This window comes from Mercurialis annua, linkage group LG5 (genome assembly GCF_937616625.2).
Source record: "Mercurialis annua linkage group LG5, ddMerAnnu1.2, whole genome shotgun sequence".
In the NCBI taxonomy this organism is placed as follows: Eukaryota; Viridiplantae; Streptophyta; class Magnoliopsida; order Malpighiales; family Euphorbiaceae; genus Mercurialis; species Mercurialis annua.
In genome coordinates, this window is record NC_065574.1 from 14,619,750 (window position 1) to 14,631,858 (window position 12,109).

At 39.2% G+C, this 12,109-nt stretch overlaps 2 protein-coding genes across 4 annotated transcripts; both read right to left on the reverse strand.

The window, feature by feature from the left end:
- Positions 1-1,681: 1,681 nt before the first annotated feature.
- Positions 1,682-3,522, reverse strand: LOC126679749 (uncharacterized). Its single transcript, XM_050374721.2, has 5 exons — positions 3,269-3,522; positions 3,061-3,193; positions 2,676-2,975; positions 2,485-2,589; positions 1,682-2,208 (listed from the first exon to the last, which is right to left on the reverse strand). The coding sequence occupies exons 1-5, from the start codon at positions 3,490-3,492 to the stop codon at positions 1,795-1,797; spliced, it is 1,176 nt and encodes a 391-aa protein (XP_050230678.1). The 5' UTR covers positions 3,493-3,522; the 3' UTR covers positions 1,682-1,794.
- On the reverse strand, positions 3,405-9,499 carry LOC126679748 (uncharacterized). 3 transcript variants are annotated; one of them, XM_050374718.2, is made up of 8 exons: positions 8,807-9,499; positions 8,635-8,724; positions 7,853-7,935; positions 5,058-7,332; positions 4,657-4,974; positions 4,480-4,579; positions 3,717-4,405; positions 3,405-3,494 (listed from the first exon to the last, which is right to left on the reverse strand). In XM_050374718.2, the coding sequence occupies exons 4-7, from the start codon at positions 7,328-7,330 to the stop codon at positions 3,719-3,721; spliced, it is 3,378 nt and encodes a 1,125-aa protein (XP_050230675.1). In that variant the 5' UTR covers positions 7,331-7,332; positions 7,853-7,935; positions 8,635-8,724; positions 8,807-9,499; the 3' UTR covers positions 3,405-3,494; positions 3,717-3,718. The 3 variants fall into 3 exon arrangements, with proteins under 3 accessions (XP_050230675.1, XP_050230674.1, XP_050230676.1); XM_050374717.2 differs by lacking the exon at positions 3,405-3,494 and having other exon boundaries at positions 3,593-4,405; XM_050374719.2 differs by lacking the exons at positions 3,405-3,494; positions 7,853-7,935; positions 8,635-8,724; positions 8,807-9,499 and having other exon boundaries at positions 3,593-4,405; positions 5,058-7,846.
- Positions 9,500-12,109: the final 2,610 nt, after the last annotated feature.

Here is a 12,109-nt window from a genome sequence, read left to right on the forward strand (position 1 = left end):
TGAAAGTCCTACCAAGAATTCTAACATGGGTAAAGGGGTTAGACAGGGAGACCCTCTCTCTCCTATGTTGTTTGTTTTAGCTGTTGAAGGTCTAAAAACCTTTCTAAGAAGGCAGTTTCCTTGGATTTTATTGATAGTATTCACGTTTATGGTAATGCAAATCCAATTTCTCTGTTGCAATTCGCTGATGATACTCTACTTCTTTTGCCAAATGATTTCGAGATGGTTATAAACTTACTTTGAATTCTTTGCTATTTTCAGGGCTCGAAATTAATTATCAGAAGTCTTCCATAATTGGCATTATTGTGGATGATTTTTCTTTATCTGAAGCTTCTAAGATCCTTAGCTACAAAAATTAAAGAGTTACATATTACATACATGGGTTTACCTTTATCTCTGAAGCCAATTAAAGTTAAGTCTTGGGATCAGATTGTTTGCATGATTTCTCTCACCAACTGGCAGGATGAAAGGAAAATTATTATCTCCGGCTGGCAGATTAGTTTTAATCAAGTCTGTTCTTAGTAGTCTGCCGGTTTATTATATCTATTTTTTTCTTATTAGTCAGTTGGTGGTTTTATCTTAAGAACGTCTTATGCGCAGGCTTCTCGTGAATGGCTCAATGCTTAACTCATGTTTTAGTAAAGATTCAAGACTCCCAACATAAACTCTCTTTGGTTCAATATGTTTCCTTATAGTTCGAGTATGGTTAAATGGTAAGATATGGAACTTGTCAAGATAAAATGCCTTTATCATTTGTAGCATGGGGTTTAAGCTGGTTGTGTGAACAATTTATTTGTTTGGGAGACTTTCAAAAGTGGGTTAGACATGAGTTTGGGTAATGGTAACGACATCAGATTTTGGAAGGATAGTTGGAATGATTCGGTACCTCTATCCACCATTTTTCCTGCTTTGTTTTCTCTATCTTTGTAGAAGGATATGGTTTCAAATATGTTTGATGCACGACAGAGCTGTTACATTTTCTACTAGCGTTGTCGTCTTTGCATTTGAAAATAACAGCTGTTTTGCACTTTAGAACCTGTTGATCTCCCACCTACCTTGTGCTAACTGACCTGATATCCCAAGCTGGTTTGACAAGAAAGTCTTCACTCGTGCAAGCTTTGTTCACTACAAGAAAACAGGGCTTTAGCGACGGAAATTTCCGTCGCTAAAGCCCTAATTTCCGTCGCAAAACAGCCTTTGCGACGGATTGGCGACGGATCGTATCCGTCGCAACATTATTGGTCGCAAACAAAATTTGCGACCAAAAACGTGTCCGTGGCTAAATTTGCGACGGAAACGTCCGTCGCAACAGCCACAACGTCCGTCGCAAATTTGTCTCCAATTCCTTTCGTTTGGAGACAAATTTGCGACGGAAATTGTGCTTTTGCGACGGACGTGTCCGTCGCAAAATGCCTCAGCCTTGGAGACGAAGGCTGAGGCATTTGCGACGGACACGTCCGTCGCAAATCAGCGACGGACAAAATCCGTCGCCAATTCATCAGCTTTTGTCTCCAAAAGCTGATGAATTGGCGACGGACAAGTCCGTCGCAATTTCTTAATCCGTCGCAAATGTCATTTTTTTTGGCAGTTTTTTGCCGTTTTACGCTGTTTTTTGCCGTTTTCCCCTGTCGTTTTAAATACAGTAATAACAATTCATTTATAAATTACAATCAATTGAAACTGATAAATAAATATATATATATATATATATAAATATCAGAGTATAAATGTAAAGGTCAAAAAATAAAAATAAAAACCGTATATATGTGTGTAACAAAATAAGCTAACACGACACTACAAAGCTGGAGTGTCGTCATCGTCTGGTGGGGTAGGTGGGCGCTGTGGCCGATACTCTGCCGGAAGGTTAGGAATCATCCTGGCAATCTCCTCGCGTATCATCTGGGCCATGTTCGCAGCCTGCTGTTCCCGAGCCAGTCGCAGACCCTCCTGAATGCCGGCCTGCACACGGCGCTCGACCTCCTCGTCTGCCTGCTGCGACGTCCTAGAAGAGCTGCCTCGCTGCACCCTGCTGCTGCTTGGCCCGGCGTACCTGCTGCTCGCAGAACCCAACCCGTACACGCGTTTCTTCTTGTTGACGCCCTCGATGTCTAGAAACACCTGGGTCTCGTCCACTGCAGCTGGGGTCGAGGAGCTACCCTCTCCGGTCTGAGGCTGTGTCGCAGCAGCAAGCCTCTCAGTGATGGCGTCCTACAAAACAATAAAAAAGATATCAGTTTAGTTTTCAAGCAACCAAAAATGCATAACATATTACAAAGTAAACCTAATTTCTAACGAAATTTCGACAGCATTTCCTCTGTAATATGAGCATCACCCATTTTTCAGGGAAGTCCTGCAAGCAAATTCCAGTATATAATCCAATAATAAACATGTTTAACAGCTAACCAACAAGCATTTTCAATCTAATAGATCATTTCCGAATTATTAAATTCAACTTAGAGAATTACAAGTTTAATAAAAACTTACAGTCATATCCTGAGCCCGTTTGTCGACCGGCTTCTTGTCAGCCTTCGTGGAGTGAAGGCGAGTGTACAACTCCGTCGCACTCGGTTTCCGGCCAAGCTCCCTTTCCTAAAATAAAAAATACAATTCAATTAGTATCAAAATAAAATAAATACGTTATTTAAGTATTTTAATTACTGAATTTTAAAACAAACCATGACATCCATATGCTTCAGAGCAGAGCGAGATCCACCAGTATGGCGGACAGGTCCAGAACCGGCGCCCGCTGGCTCGCTCATCCGATTTGCTCGGGCGGTTTCTGACCTTTTTTTCTCTTTCTCTGAGTTCCAGAACGCGTTCCAAGCATCCCAGATGTCCTGGGTCACAGAAATATGCTTCTGTTGCGTCCTCCTCATTCTGTGGATGTTGTCTTTGTAGCGGTTGGCTGCATGGACCATGAAGACCTGTCTAATGACCTCCTCGCTGTACGCCGCACTATCCCACCAGAACTCTTTCTGCAAACAGTACAAACATGTTGCATTAGTTAGTTTTTTAAAAAAAAACATAATTTAAACGTTACGAAGCTTTAAATTAAATTACCTGAAACTCCTGGAAGTAGAACTCCCTCTGCTCGGCTGTTAGAAAGCGCCATGCTGTTCCATTATCGAACCAGCACTTCCTAAAAATCTCCCGCATAGCCCGTGAAACAGGCCCAGAGTCGATCAACATCGTCCTGTGATTTTTTAGGCATAGTTTAGTATATATACATATTACAATTTAAACGTGGAAAACTAAATTGTAAACATACCTGCTAGGGTCCGGGTGAACCCTCGCCCTACCCCGGTCGTCCAGAACAGCCGGGGGCTCGCCAGGCTCACGCTGCTGCCGAGGCTGAACAGGTGCTCCAGCCTCTAACTGCTGCTGCTCCTCAGCAACGTTGTCATCGCCAGGAACAGGGTCTGATCCCCGTCCGCGTCCTCGGCCTGAGGCTGATCCTCGGCCTGTGCCTGATCCTCGACCGCGACCCCTCATACCTGCACATACATCAATTTTAAATGTTCGACAAACAACCAACAGATTTATTAATAAAATTATACATTCCTTCGTGAAACATAAAACTATGAAATATTAATTCAAATTCAACAAGTGTACACATGAATAATATAAGTATAAAACATAAATTGGAGAAGCGTTAATACATCATCTTTAACAATTAATTAAGGTTTCAAAAATCTAGTGCATAAAATATACTAAACTACTAAAGTTCTTCGCTTTCATCTTCGTCTGATGAGGATGCGATGAACTCATCTTCTGTTTCTTGTTCAGGAGGCATGAACAACGCATCTTCCTCAGCTTCTCCAGTTTGATCAGCCAAATATGTCGGATTGTCTTCTGTTGCAACAATGAGAGGATTTTCTTCTATGTCATCTTGAAAGGCCGGGATAATCCCTTCGGGCATGTCAAGCTCTGATCGCGCCTTTATCCTGCAAACTGCCCACCAATTTATTTTATCCCTTCTTTTACTCGGATATGGCAGGTAATGAACTTGGTCGGCCTGTTCAGCTAAGATGAACGGTTCATACTTGTTGTATCTCCTTCTGTTATTAATATCCACCATGTTGTATTTTTTGTTACTAATTGTGCCTGAATTTTGCGCTGGGTCGAACCATTCGCATTTAAATAAGACAGTCGTTTTCATTGGAAGCGCTGGATACTCTAACTCAATTATGTCTGTCAGAAATCCATAAAAGTCATTTTCGCTATCGACATATTGAGTTCCCCTTACGCAGACTCCACTATTCATTGTAAGTTGTTCCTCCCCATAAGCTTGAGTCTGAAACTTGAACCCGTTTACACGGTACCCCTTAAATGTTCTGACTGATCTAAGAGGTCCTTTAGCGAGACTAAGAATGAAGGGATTGGTACAGACAGTTGGATCTTGCACCTGAAGCGTAAAAGTGTATTATAAATCGGAACTTTTAACTAAAAGATTCGAAATATATTCTGTTAAATACTTACATATTGTTGAAACCAGCAGGCAAAGTCACTCTCGAACTTTGCTTCAATTTGCGAGGTGCTGATTTCAGGGTTTCCTCTACGCAACTCGCCTTCGAAAACCCTTTAGTTACGAAGAAAACAATAATTAGAAGCTAAATAATCATTGTTAATTACATTGACAGCTGTATTAAAGCTTACTCTCTGTAATTTTCAATTTCTGAACAATTCAACAGAACATATGTCCGGGCAGCAACAATCTCAGCATCTTCAAGATATCTCTTGCGGCAAGCACCCACTGATTGCCCTTGCGGCTTGAAAATCGATAGTCTCTCAACATCATCGTCGACTTCAATGTCACAAACTTCATTTCTTTGCAGCCGCTCAGGTATCATTGGGTCACCTTCTGAAAAATAATAAGCTGCAAACTTTGCGGTTTCTTCATTTAAGTATCCGCTACTAATGCTTCCTTCCACCCTCCCTTTATTGCTCACTTTTTTTTTCAGTTTTCTCAAATATCTGATTCCACATACGCCACAGTAAGTAAACATTACATGTTAATATACTGATACACAGAATTGAAAAACATGTTGAAATATTACCTTTCAAATGGGTACATCCAGCGATACTGAACCGGCCCTGCCATCATAGCTTCGTACGGTAGATGTACGGGTAGATGTTCCATAGAGTCAAAAAAGCTGGGAGGAAAAATACGTTCCAGCTTACACAATATCTTTGGGATTTCCAGCCTCATACGATCTAGATCTTTCTCTGTTAGAGACGTGGAGGTTAACTCACGAAAGAAGATACTCAACTCTGTTATAGGCTCCCACACTTCCTTCGGTAATAGCTCACGGAGAGCGATTGGCATAAGTCTTTGCATAAAAATGTGGCAGTCGTGACTTTTCATTCCATGCATTTTCATACCGATTGTATCGACACATCTGGACAAGTTGGACGCATAGCCATCTGGAAATTTTATTAACTTTATCCACTCGAGCAAAGCCTTTTTGCCGTCCCTGTCCAAAGCATACATTGCCTTAGGAAATCTCCCAGTAACCGGATCTTTTGCTAACTCAGGCCGAGCACATATGTCATTCAACTCTTCTCTCGATTTTGCATGGTCTTTTGTTTTCCCGGGAATATTTAGTACAGTATTGAAAATGTTGTCGAATACGTTTTTCTCAATATGCATGACATCGAGATTGTGACGAATTAGATTCGTTTTCCAATACGGCAAATCCCAGAATATACTTTTTTTATTCCAACCATAATTTTCCGACTTCGCAGCATTATTTTTCTCAGCCCCAATTTCATATGCCTTCATAAATCCCAGACTGTCCACCTCTGCCAACAATTCTTCTCCGGTTTTCGGCTGTCCGAAACTATTGGTTACGGTTTTTCCTTTTCGGAAATGAGTTGTATTACGCCGGTACGGGTGACCACGAGGCAAGAACTTCCTGTGACAGTCAAACCACGACTGTTTTCTACTCCCTTTAAGCGTAAAAGCTTCCGTATTTTCCATGCAGTGTGGGCAAGCCAGCCTCCCAGATGTGCTCCAGCCAGACAACATCGAATAAGCAGGAAAATCATTAATTGTCCACATAAGTGCCGCTTTCATTTGGAAATTCTGTCGCCTTTGAACGTCGAATGTCTGCACTCCGAATTCCCACAGTTGGTTCAGCTCAGCTATCAACGGTTGCAGGAAAATATCCATTTGGTGTTTAGGATTTCGAGGCCCAGGGACAATAACAGTTAAAAACATGAACTCGTCTTTCATACACATCCCTGGGGGGAGATTGTATGGTGTCAAAATTACAGGCCATGATGAATAATTCTGCCCGAAGGCCCCAAATGGCTGAAACCCATCAGTACACAGGCCCAGTCTGATATTTCGAACTTCTGCCGCAAACTCTGTATGCAATTCACTGAAATGTTTCCACGCCGGGGAGTCTGACGGGTGACACATCTTTCCATCAACCATTTCGTGTTCTGCGTGCCACGTCATATGCTTGGCGGTGGCTTTAGAAGCGTACAACCTCTGCAGTCTCGGAGTTATAGGAAAATAAAACATTTTCCTATAAGGGACGTTAACTCGTCTTTTCACAGAATTTCCTTTAGGGGGCGGTTTCCACCGTTCGTGATCGCAAATTTTGCATCGCGTTAACTCCGCGTCTGACCCCCAATAAATCATGCAATTGCGGAAACAGCAATCGATAACTTCAACCGGCAACCCAAGACCTCTGACTATCTTCTTTATTTCAGCAAAGTTCTTTGGCATCTTGTTGTCCTCTGGGAGCAGCTCTTGTATAAATTCGGTCACATCATCTACTAAAGCTACTGACCCACTATGTCGACATTTGATGTCCAACATTTTAGCAGCTGCAGACAAGGGAGAATGTTTGCTATTACCGGGGCATACAGGTTCTTCGGCCGCACGCATCATATCATAAAAATGTTTAGCTTCATTATTCGGCTCCTCCTCCGTGAACACTACTTCTGGACCCGCAGCATCAATAACCATTCTCTGAACTGAGCTGAACTCGTCACCCCCCTCATATTCCATGTCAACGTCACACTCCGGCAGTTGTGTAACAGGACGGGGATTTAAAACATTTCCCTCCCCATGAAAAACCCAAACTTGATAATCTTTAACAAACCCTTTCTGCAAAATGTGGAGCTTCACTGTTTCGACATCTCGGTAACTCGTATTTTTACATCCCACCCTAGGGCAAGGGCATTTAATATCGGGCCCGCTCATACACGCTGGATGGCGTAAAGCGAAATTTACAAACTCTTGGACGCGCTCCTCAAAACCAGGGTACAGCAACCCGCCCTGGAGCCGCCTATACATCCAACTTCGGTCTGTATCCATTTCTGTAGCACGGATAATTAGGAGGGTTTTCGCTCGAGAATAGCAAAGTCAATGTAATTGACTGCTTTAAAGGTGTGGACCTATCCCATTCGCAAAACTGGCTCCCCTTAACTCGGCCACGATATATGCCTAGCAACGGAGAAAAATATTCGGCAGCCTTCCGGCGTCGTTCTCCTTCAGTGCGATATTTAGTATATGCGCTGTAACGCTAATTATATATTCCGCGAGGAATAAGCGTTACAAAACATATACTATACATCCACCCGGAGAACAAACGCTGGAAAACAACCAAATATTTTTCTACCGCTACTAGACATATATGGTTTTCGTGACCGAGTTACGGGAGGACCAGTTTTGCAAACTGTACAAACTGTACAATCCCGTGTCGTTCAATCTCTTGAACACACGAGACGGGAACTCTAAGGCTAGGTTTGCGATTTTATTCGGTGGGAATAAAATCGCGGTCAAATTAGGTTGAAATTTGTAATTTAACTACTAAATAAAAAAAATCATAGTACTTACTTGTTGCAGAGCAGAACCGCAATAGATAACGAAAGATGTAAAATGTCGGACCGATGCAAAAAATGGACGGCTATCAAATTAACCTATCACACAATTAGATTCAATATTTTGTTATTATTTAAGTAAATACATTAATTAATTTAAAAAAAAAATTGACAGAACTTCCCCTAAAAAATGAGCATCACCCATTTTTCAGGGAAGTCCTGCAAGCAAACACAAACCAACAATACAACCCAATTACATCAAAAATTATATTTATAACGTCAATTGTAATAACTAATCAATTTTATCTCAAATTCAATAATCTAATTTAATCAACTAATTAACATACAAAAAATAATTATAAACAAATAAATATTACTTAATATAAATTTACTAATTTAAACCTAACCCCTAACCTTTAATATAAATTTTTTAAGAAATATATAATTAACCCTAATAAAAAAACAAAACCCAAACTAATTAAATAAAACTAACCCCAATCTAATTAAATTCAACTAATTCAAATATAATTTAATTAACCTAACCCTAACAAATTTTACATAATTTTAAAAAAAAAGATAATTAACCCTATAATACTAATCATAAGCTAAATAAATTAAACTAATTATACAATTATAATTAAAAACCTAATCCTAAATTACTTTAGTATTACTTAAAAACCACAAAATTAACCCTAATTTAATTTTAAAATTAATCCTAATTTAAAAATTAACCCTAATTTAAATTAACTAATCCAATTAATACAATATTTAAAAATAATTAAAAATTAAAAAACTTACCTCACGAAGCAGCAGCAGGACGGCGCCGGAGGCAGCAAGCGAGTCGGACCAGCGGCAGCAGCAGGACGGCGTTTCAGGCAGCGGGAATGGCTGTTTTCAACAAAAAAAATAAATTGCTATATTTTTGATATTTGAACTATAAATAAATTAAAAAAAAATAAAAAACAAATACTTGAGAATCGGCCTGACAGCGGTGGAGAGGAGCGGCAGTGGAGAGGAGCGGCAGTGGAGAGGAGCGGCAGTGGAGAGGAGCGGCGCCGGTGAGAGGAGCGGCGAAAAATGGATGACGGAGGAGAAAGGAGAATGGGTTGACGGGATGACGGAGGAGCAAGGAGAATGGGCGCCGGAAAATAGAGGAAGAGAGGAAGAGGAAGACAGAAAATCTGAGAAGGAGAGGAAGGGTTCGGGCGCCGGAAAAGAAAAGAGAGGAAGAGAGGAAGAGGAAGGGTTCGGGCGCAGGTTTAATTAACTCAATTTTAGCGACGGATTATACAGTCCGTCGCAAAAATTGAGTTAATTTAAACGGTGCGTTTTGGGCTGGTCATTTAGCGACGGACGAATGAAATCCGTCGCTAAATGAGCCACCCAAAACGCAGAGTTTTAAAAACGTCACTTTTTAGCGACGGAATTACATTTCCGTCGCTAAATTATTGGCGCTAATTATTCCCTCCAAAATCCCGCCAATTTAGCGACGGCTTAACGACGGACATTCCGTCGCTAAATTGGCGGGCACCGTCCCGCCAAAGTTTTCAATGATTTTGGCGACAGATTGCTCTTCTGTCGCCAAATCCGTCGTAAATATGTGATTTTTGCGACGGATACGGAGTCCGTCGCAAAAGTCCGTCGCAAAACGATGGTTTTCTAGTAGTGGTTACTCGTCGAGTCCCAACAGTCTCCTCTTCATATCTGAAGCTTCTTGGTACGTTCTAGAAGTTTAAAATTCCTCCATGTATGCTCATTTTTATGTGGTTGATGGCTAGGGAAATAATTTCTTCAAATACCAATTTGTTTCGTCAAGGATTTTCTTTTCTTAATAAAATTTCTAAGCAGCCATATAATTATTCATTGTCATTTTGCTTGGGAAGTTTGGAATTACATTCCGAGATTGAACAATATTTGTTGGGCTATTCCTTTAACAATTCACCTTTTTTTTTCCTTCTTGAAGTATTATTTCGAATAATAGACATCGTTCTTTGTGGAAGTCTACATGGTCTTTTTGTATTTGGGAATAATGGAAAGCTCAGAATAAGAGGGAATTCAGATATGAGTTGACGGATATTGATTCTCTATTCTACATGGGTATTTGCAGAGCAGTGACTTATTATAATAATGTGGATTTTTTGTATTTTGCTAATGATGTATTCAAAAATTTAGATATTTTATGAATTCTCTATAACTCTTTTAGAGCTTTTTTTATCTTCCACTACTTTGTGATATAGCTAATATACCTATCATTTATCAATTTTTTTTTGATTTTTTAATATTTTGACAACTAAACTATAACTTTTATAATATCCAGTATTTTCCGGCTTGTTCCGACGAGCTTTCCTACTTGATATGATTAGTTTCGTGGCCGTTTGGTTCATATGACATGTTTGTATATGATTTTTGCCTTGTTGTTCGTATTTTGTTTGAGATTTTTAGTCGTTGTGACATTAGTGGGCTTGTTTTGTGAGCCATGACCAATTTCGGTCATGTCTCGATCGAGACAGATCATGTCTTGATTGAGACATGTTTGTTTTTGAGGTTGTGAGCTTTTTAAAAGCTCTTGTCTCGATCGAGACAAATATTGTCTCGATCAAGACACTGCAGTTTCTTATCAGGTCAATAAATAAACCTCTTATCTCGAGTGTTCATCCCTCATTCACCCCACAACCTCTAAAAACGACCTACCACTCTGATTTTACACTTTTTATACAGTTCATATCATTCAAGGTTAGATTCATATCATTAGAACGTGATTTAACATCTATTTCGCAAGTTTGATGCTTATTCTACGATTGTGTTCTTCGTTGGAGTTTTGTGGAATCATTTGATTTCGGTCCAACAACTTATCCTAGGGTTTCATATCATCATTATCCTATTGTTCATCATTTCTAGATATGTTTACTAATCCTTTTGCCATGGTGATTCGTTGTTCATCATTTTGCCCAGACTTGCATGTTTTTGGGGTTTTTATTGATTAAATGAATGTTATTGATATGTCATGTATAGCTACTGATCTTGTATAATAAAATGATGCAATGGACATGTATTTTCTGATGTAATATGATTCGTTTGTAGTTGGACATGTTCAATCATAGGTTAGGCAATTTATATCATTTAGTGAATGCACTTCAAAATTGATGTGTGGTAATCATGTTGGATCTAATGAGGCTTGATGTAGTATGGTTATGCATGTTAGGTTACTAATACAATATATTTTGGTTTGGTACCAATTGATGAAATTGTTTTGATTTGTTAAAAAACTCCACGATTTGCGAAAATGGTGAATTTAAGGTGTTTGAATGTTGTTGTCGCCTGATTTCTTTGAAATGGTATACCTACTGTTCTAAAATGATTTAAATGATGTTTTTATTATTTAGGATCAGAGATTATATGATTTGGATCTATGAATGCATGTTTTGGATGATTTAGCACGTTTAGACAATTTCTAACGAAATTGTGAATTGGATTATTTAAGTGTCGTTGGTATGATCTTAAATCTAAGTTGGATTAATATTTTGAAGTCATGCATGATATATATCTGATCTAAATGATCTTTAATAATGTTGGCACGCTTGTGTCTACTTTGGTTGGTTTTGCCAATTGTGGCTAAGTGTTAAGTGTGTTGTTAAGTGGATTGTGTTTTGTTAAGCTATATTGAGTTCCATTGTTTTTAATGATGTTGGTTTTATTTAAAGTTTTCCGGACTTTTAAATTTGACTTAATACCTTGGTATCTTTGGGTCGGATTAGACTTGGGTCGATCGACATGTGAAATAAACTTGTAGTTGTATAACTCGGCTAATTCACTACTTTGGGGTTTTACTTGGCTTTAATGTTTTAAACTAAGTTATATAAGTATTCCAGATTATATTTTCAAATGGGAACTCAATTAGACTTAACTTGTTAGTTGACTTTGGTATGAATGTATATTACGCTTTGGTTTGTGCTTGGTTGTGATTTGAGATACTAATTTTATGTGTTGTCTATTATTCTTAGAGTTAGGGGTTGTATGGATTTTAACTTGTGTCTTGTTATTAGACCCGTCTTTTGCTCGTGTTTCAGAGTCTGCATATGGTTAGTTTGCTTGCCAGGATTTTTGCGTGTATTCACAAACAGTGAGTTTGTAGTGATATTTACCTCTTTATTAAGTAATTTATATATTTTAGTATATAAATATTTTCGAACTGTTTTGAATGATTATGGAACTGGATTGGAACGAGCTACTCGATAGGCATTATAGAGATTGTGTGCACCGGTAAATACTTTAG

Coding starts and splice junctions, on each gene's coding strand:
- LOC126679749 (XM_050374721.2), bottom strand. CDS start 3,492: ATGAGGGGTCGCGGTCGAGGATCAGGCACAGGCCGAGGATCAGCCTCA. Junction 2,976..3,060: donor TCTACTTCCAGGAGTTTCAG/GTAATTTAATTT, acceptor TACTGTTTGCAG/AAAGAGTTCTGGTGGGATAG. Junction 2,209..2,484: donor AACGGGCTCAGGATATGACT/GTAAGTTTTTAT, acceptor ATTGTTTTGTAG/GACGCCATCACTGAGAGGCT.
- LOC126679748 (XM_050374718.2), bottom strand. CDS start 7,330: ATGGATACAGACCGAAGTTGGATGTATAGGCGGCTCCAGGGCGGGTTG. Junction 4,975..5,057: donor TGGATGTACCCATTTGAAAG/GTAATATTTCAA, acceptor ATGTGGAATCAG/ATATTTGAGAAAACTGAAAA. Junction 4,406..4,479: donor CCTGCTGGTTTCAACAATAT/GTAAGTATTTAA, acceptor TTTACGCTTCAG/GTGCAAGATCCAACTGTCTG.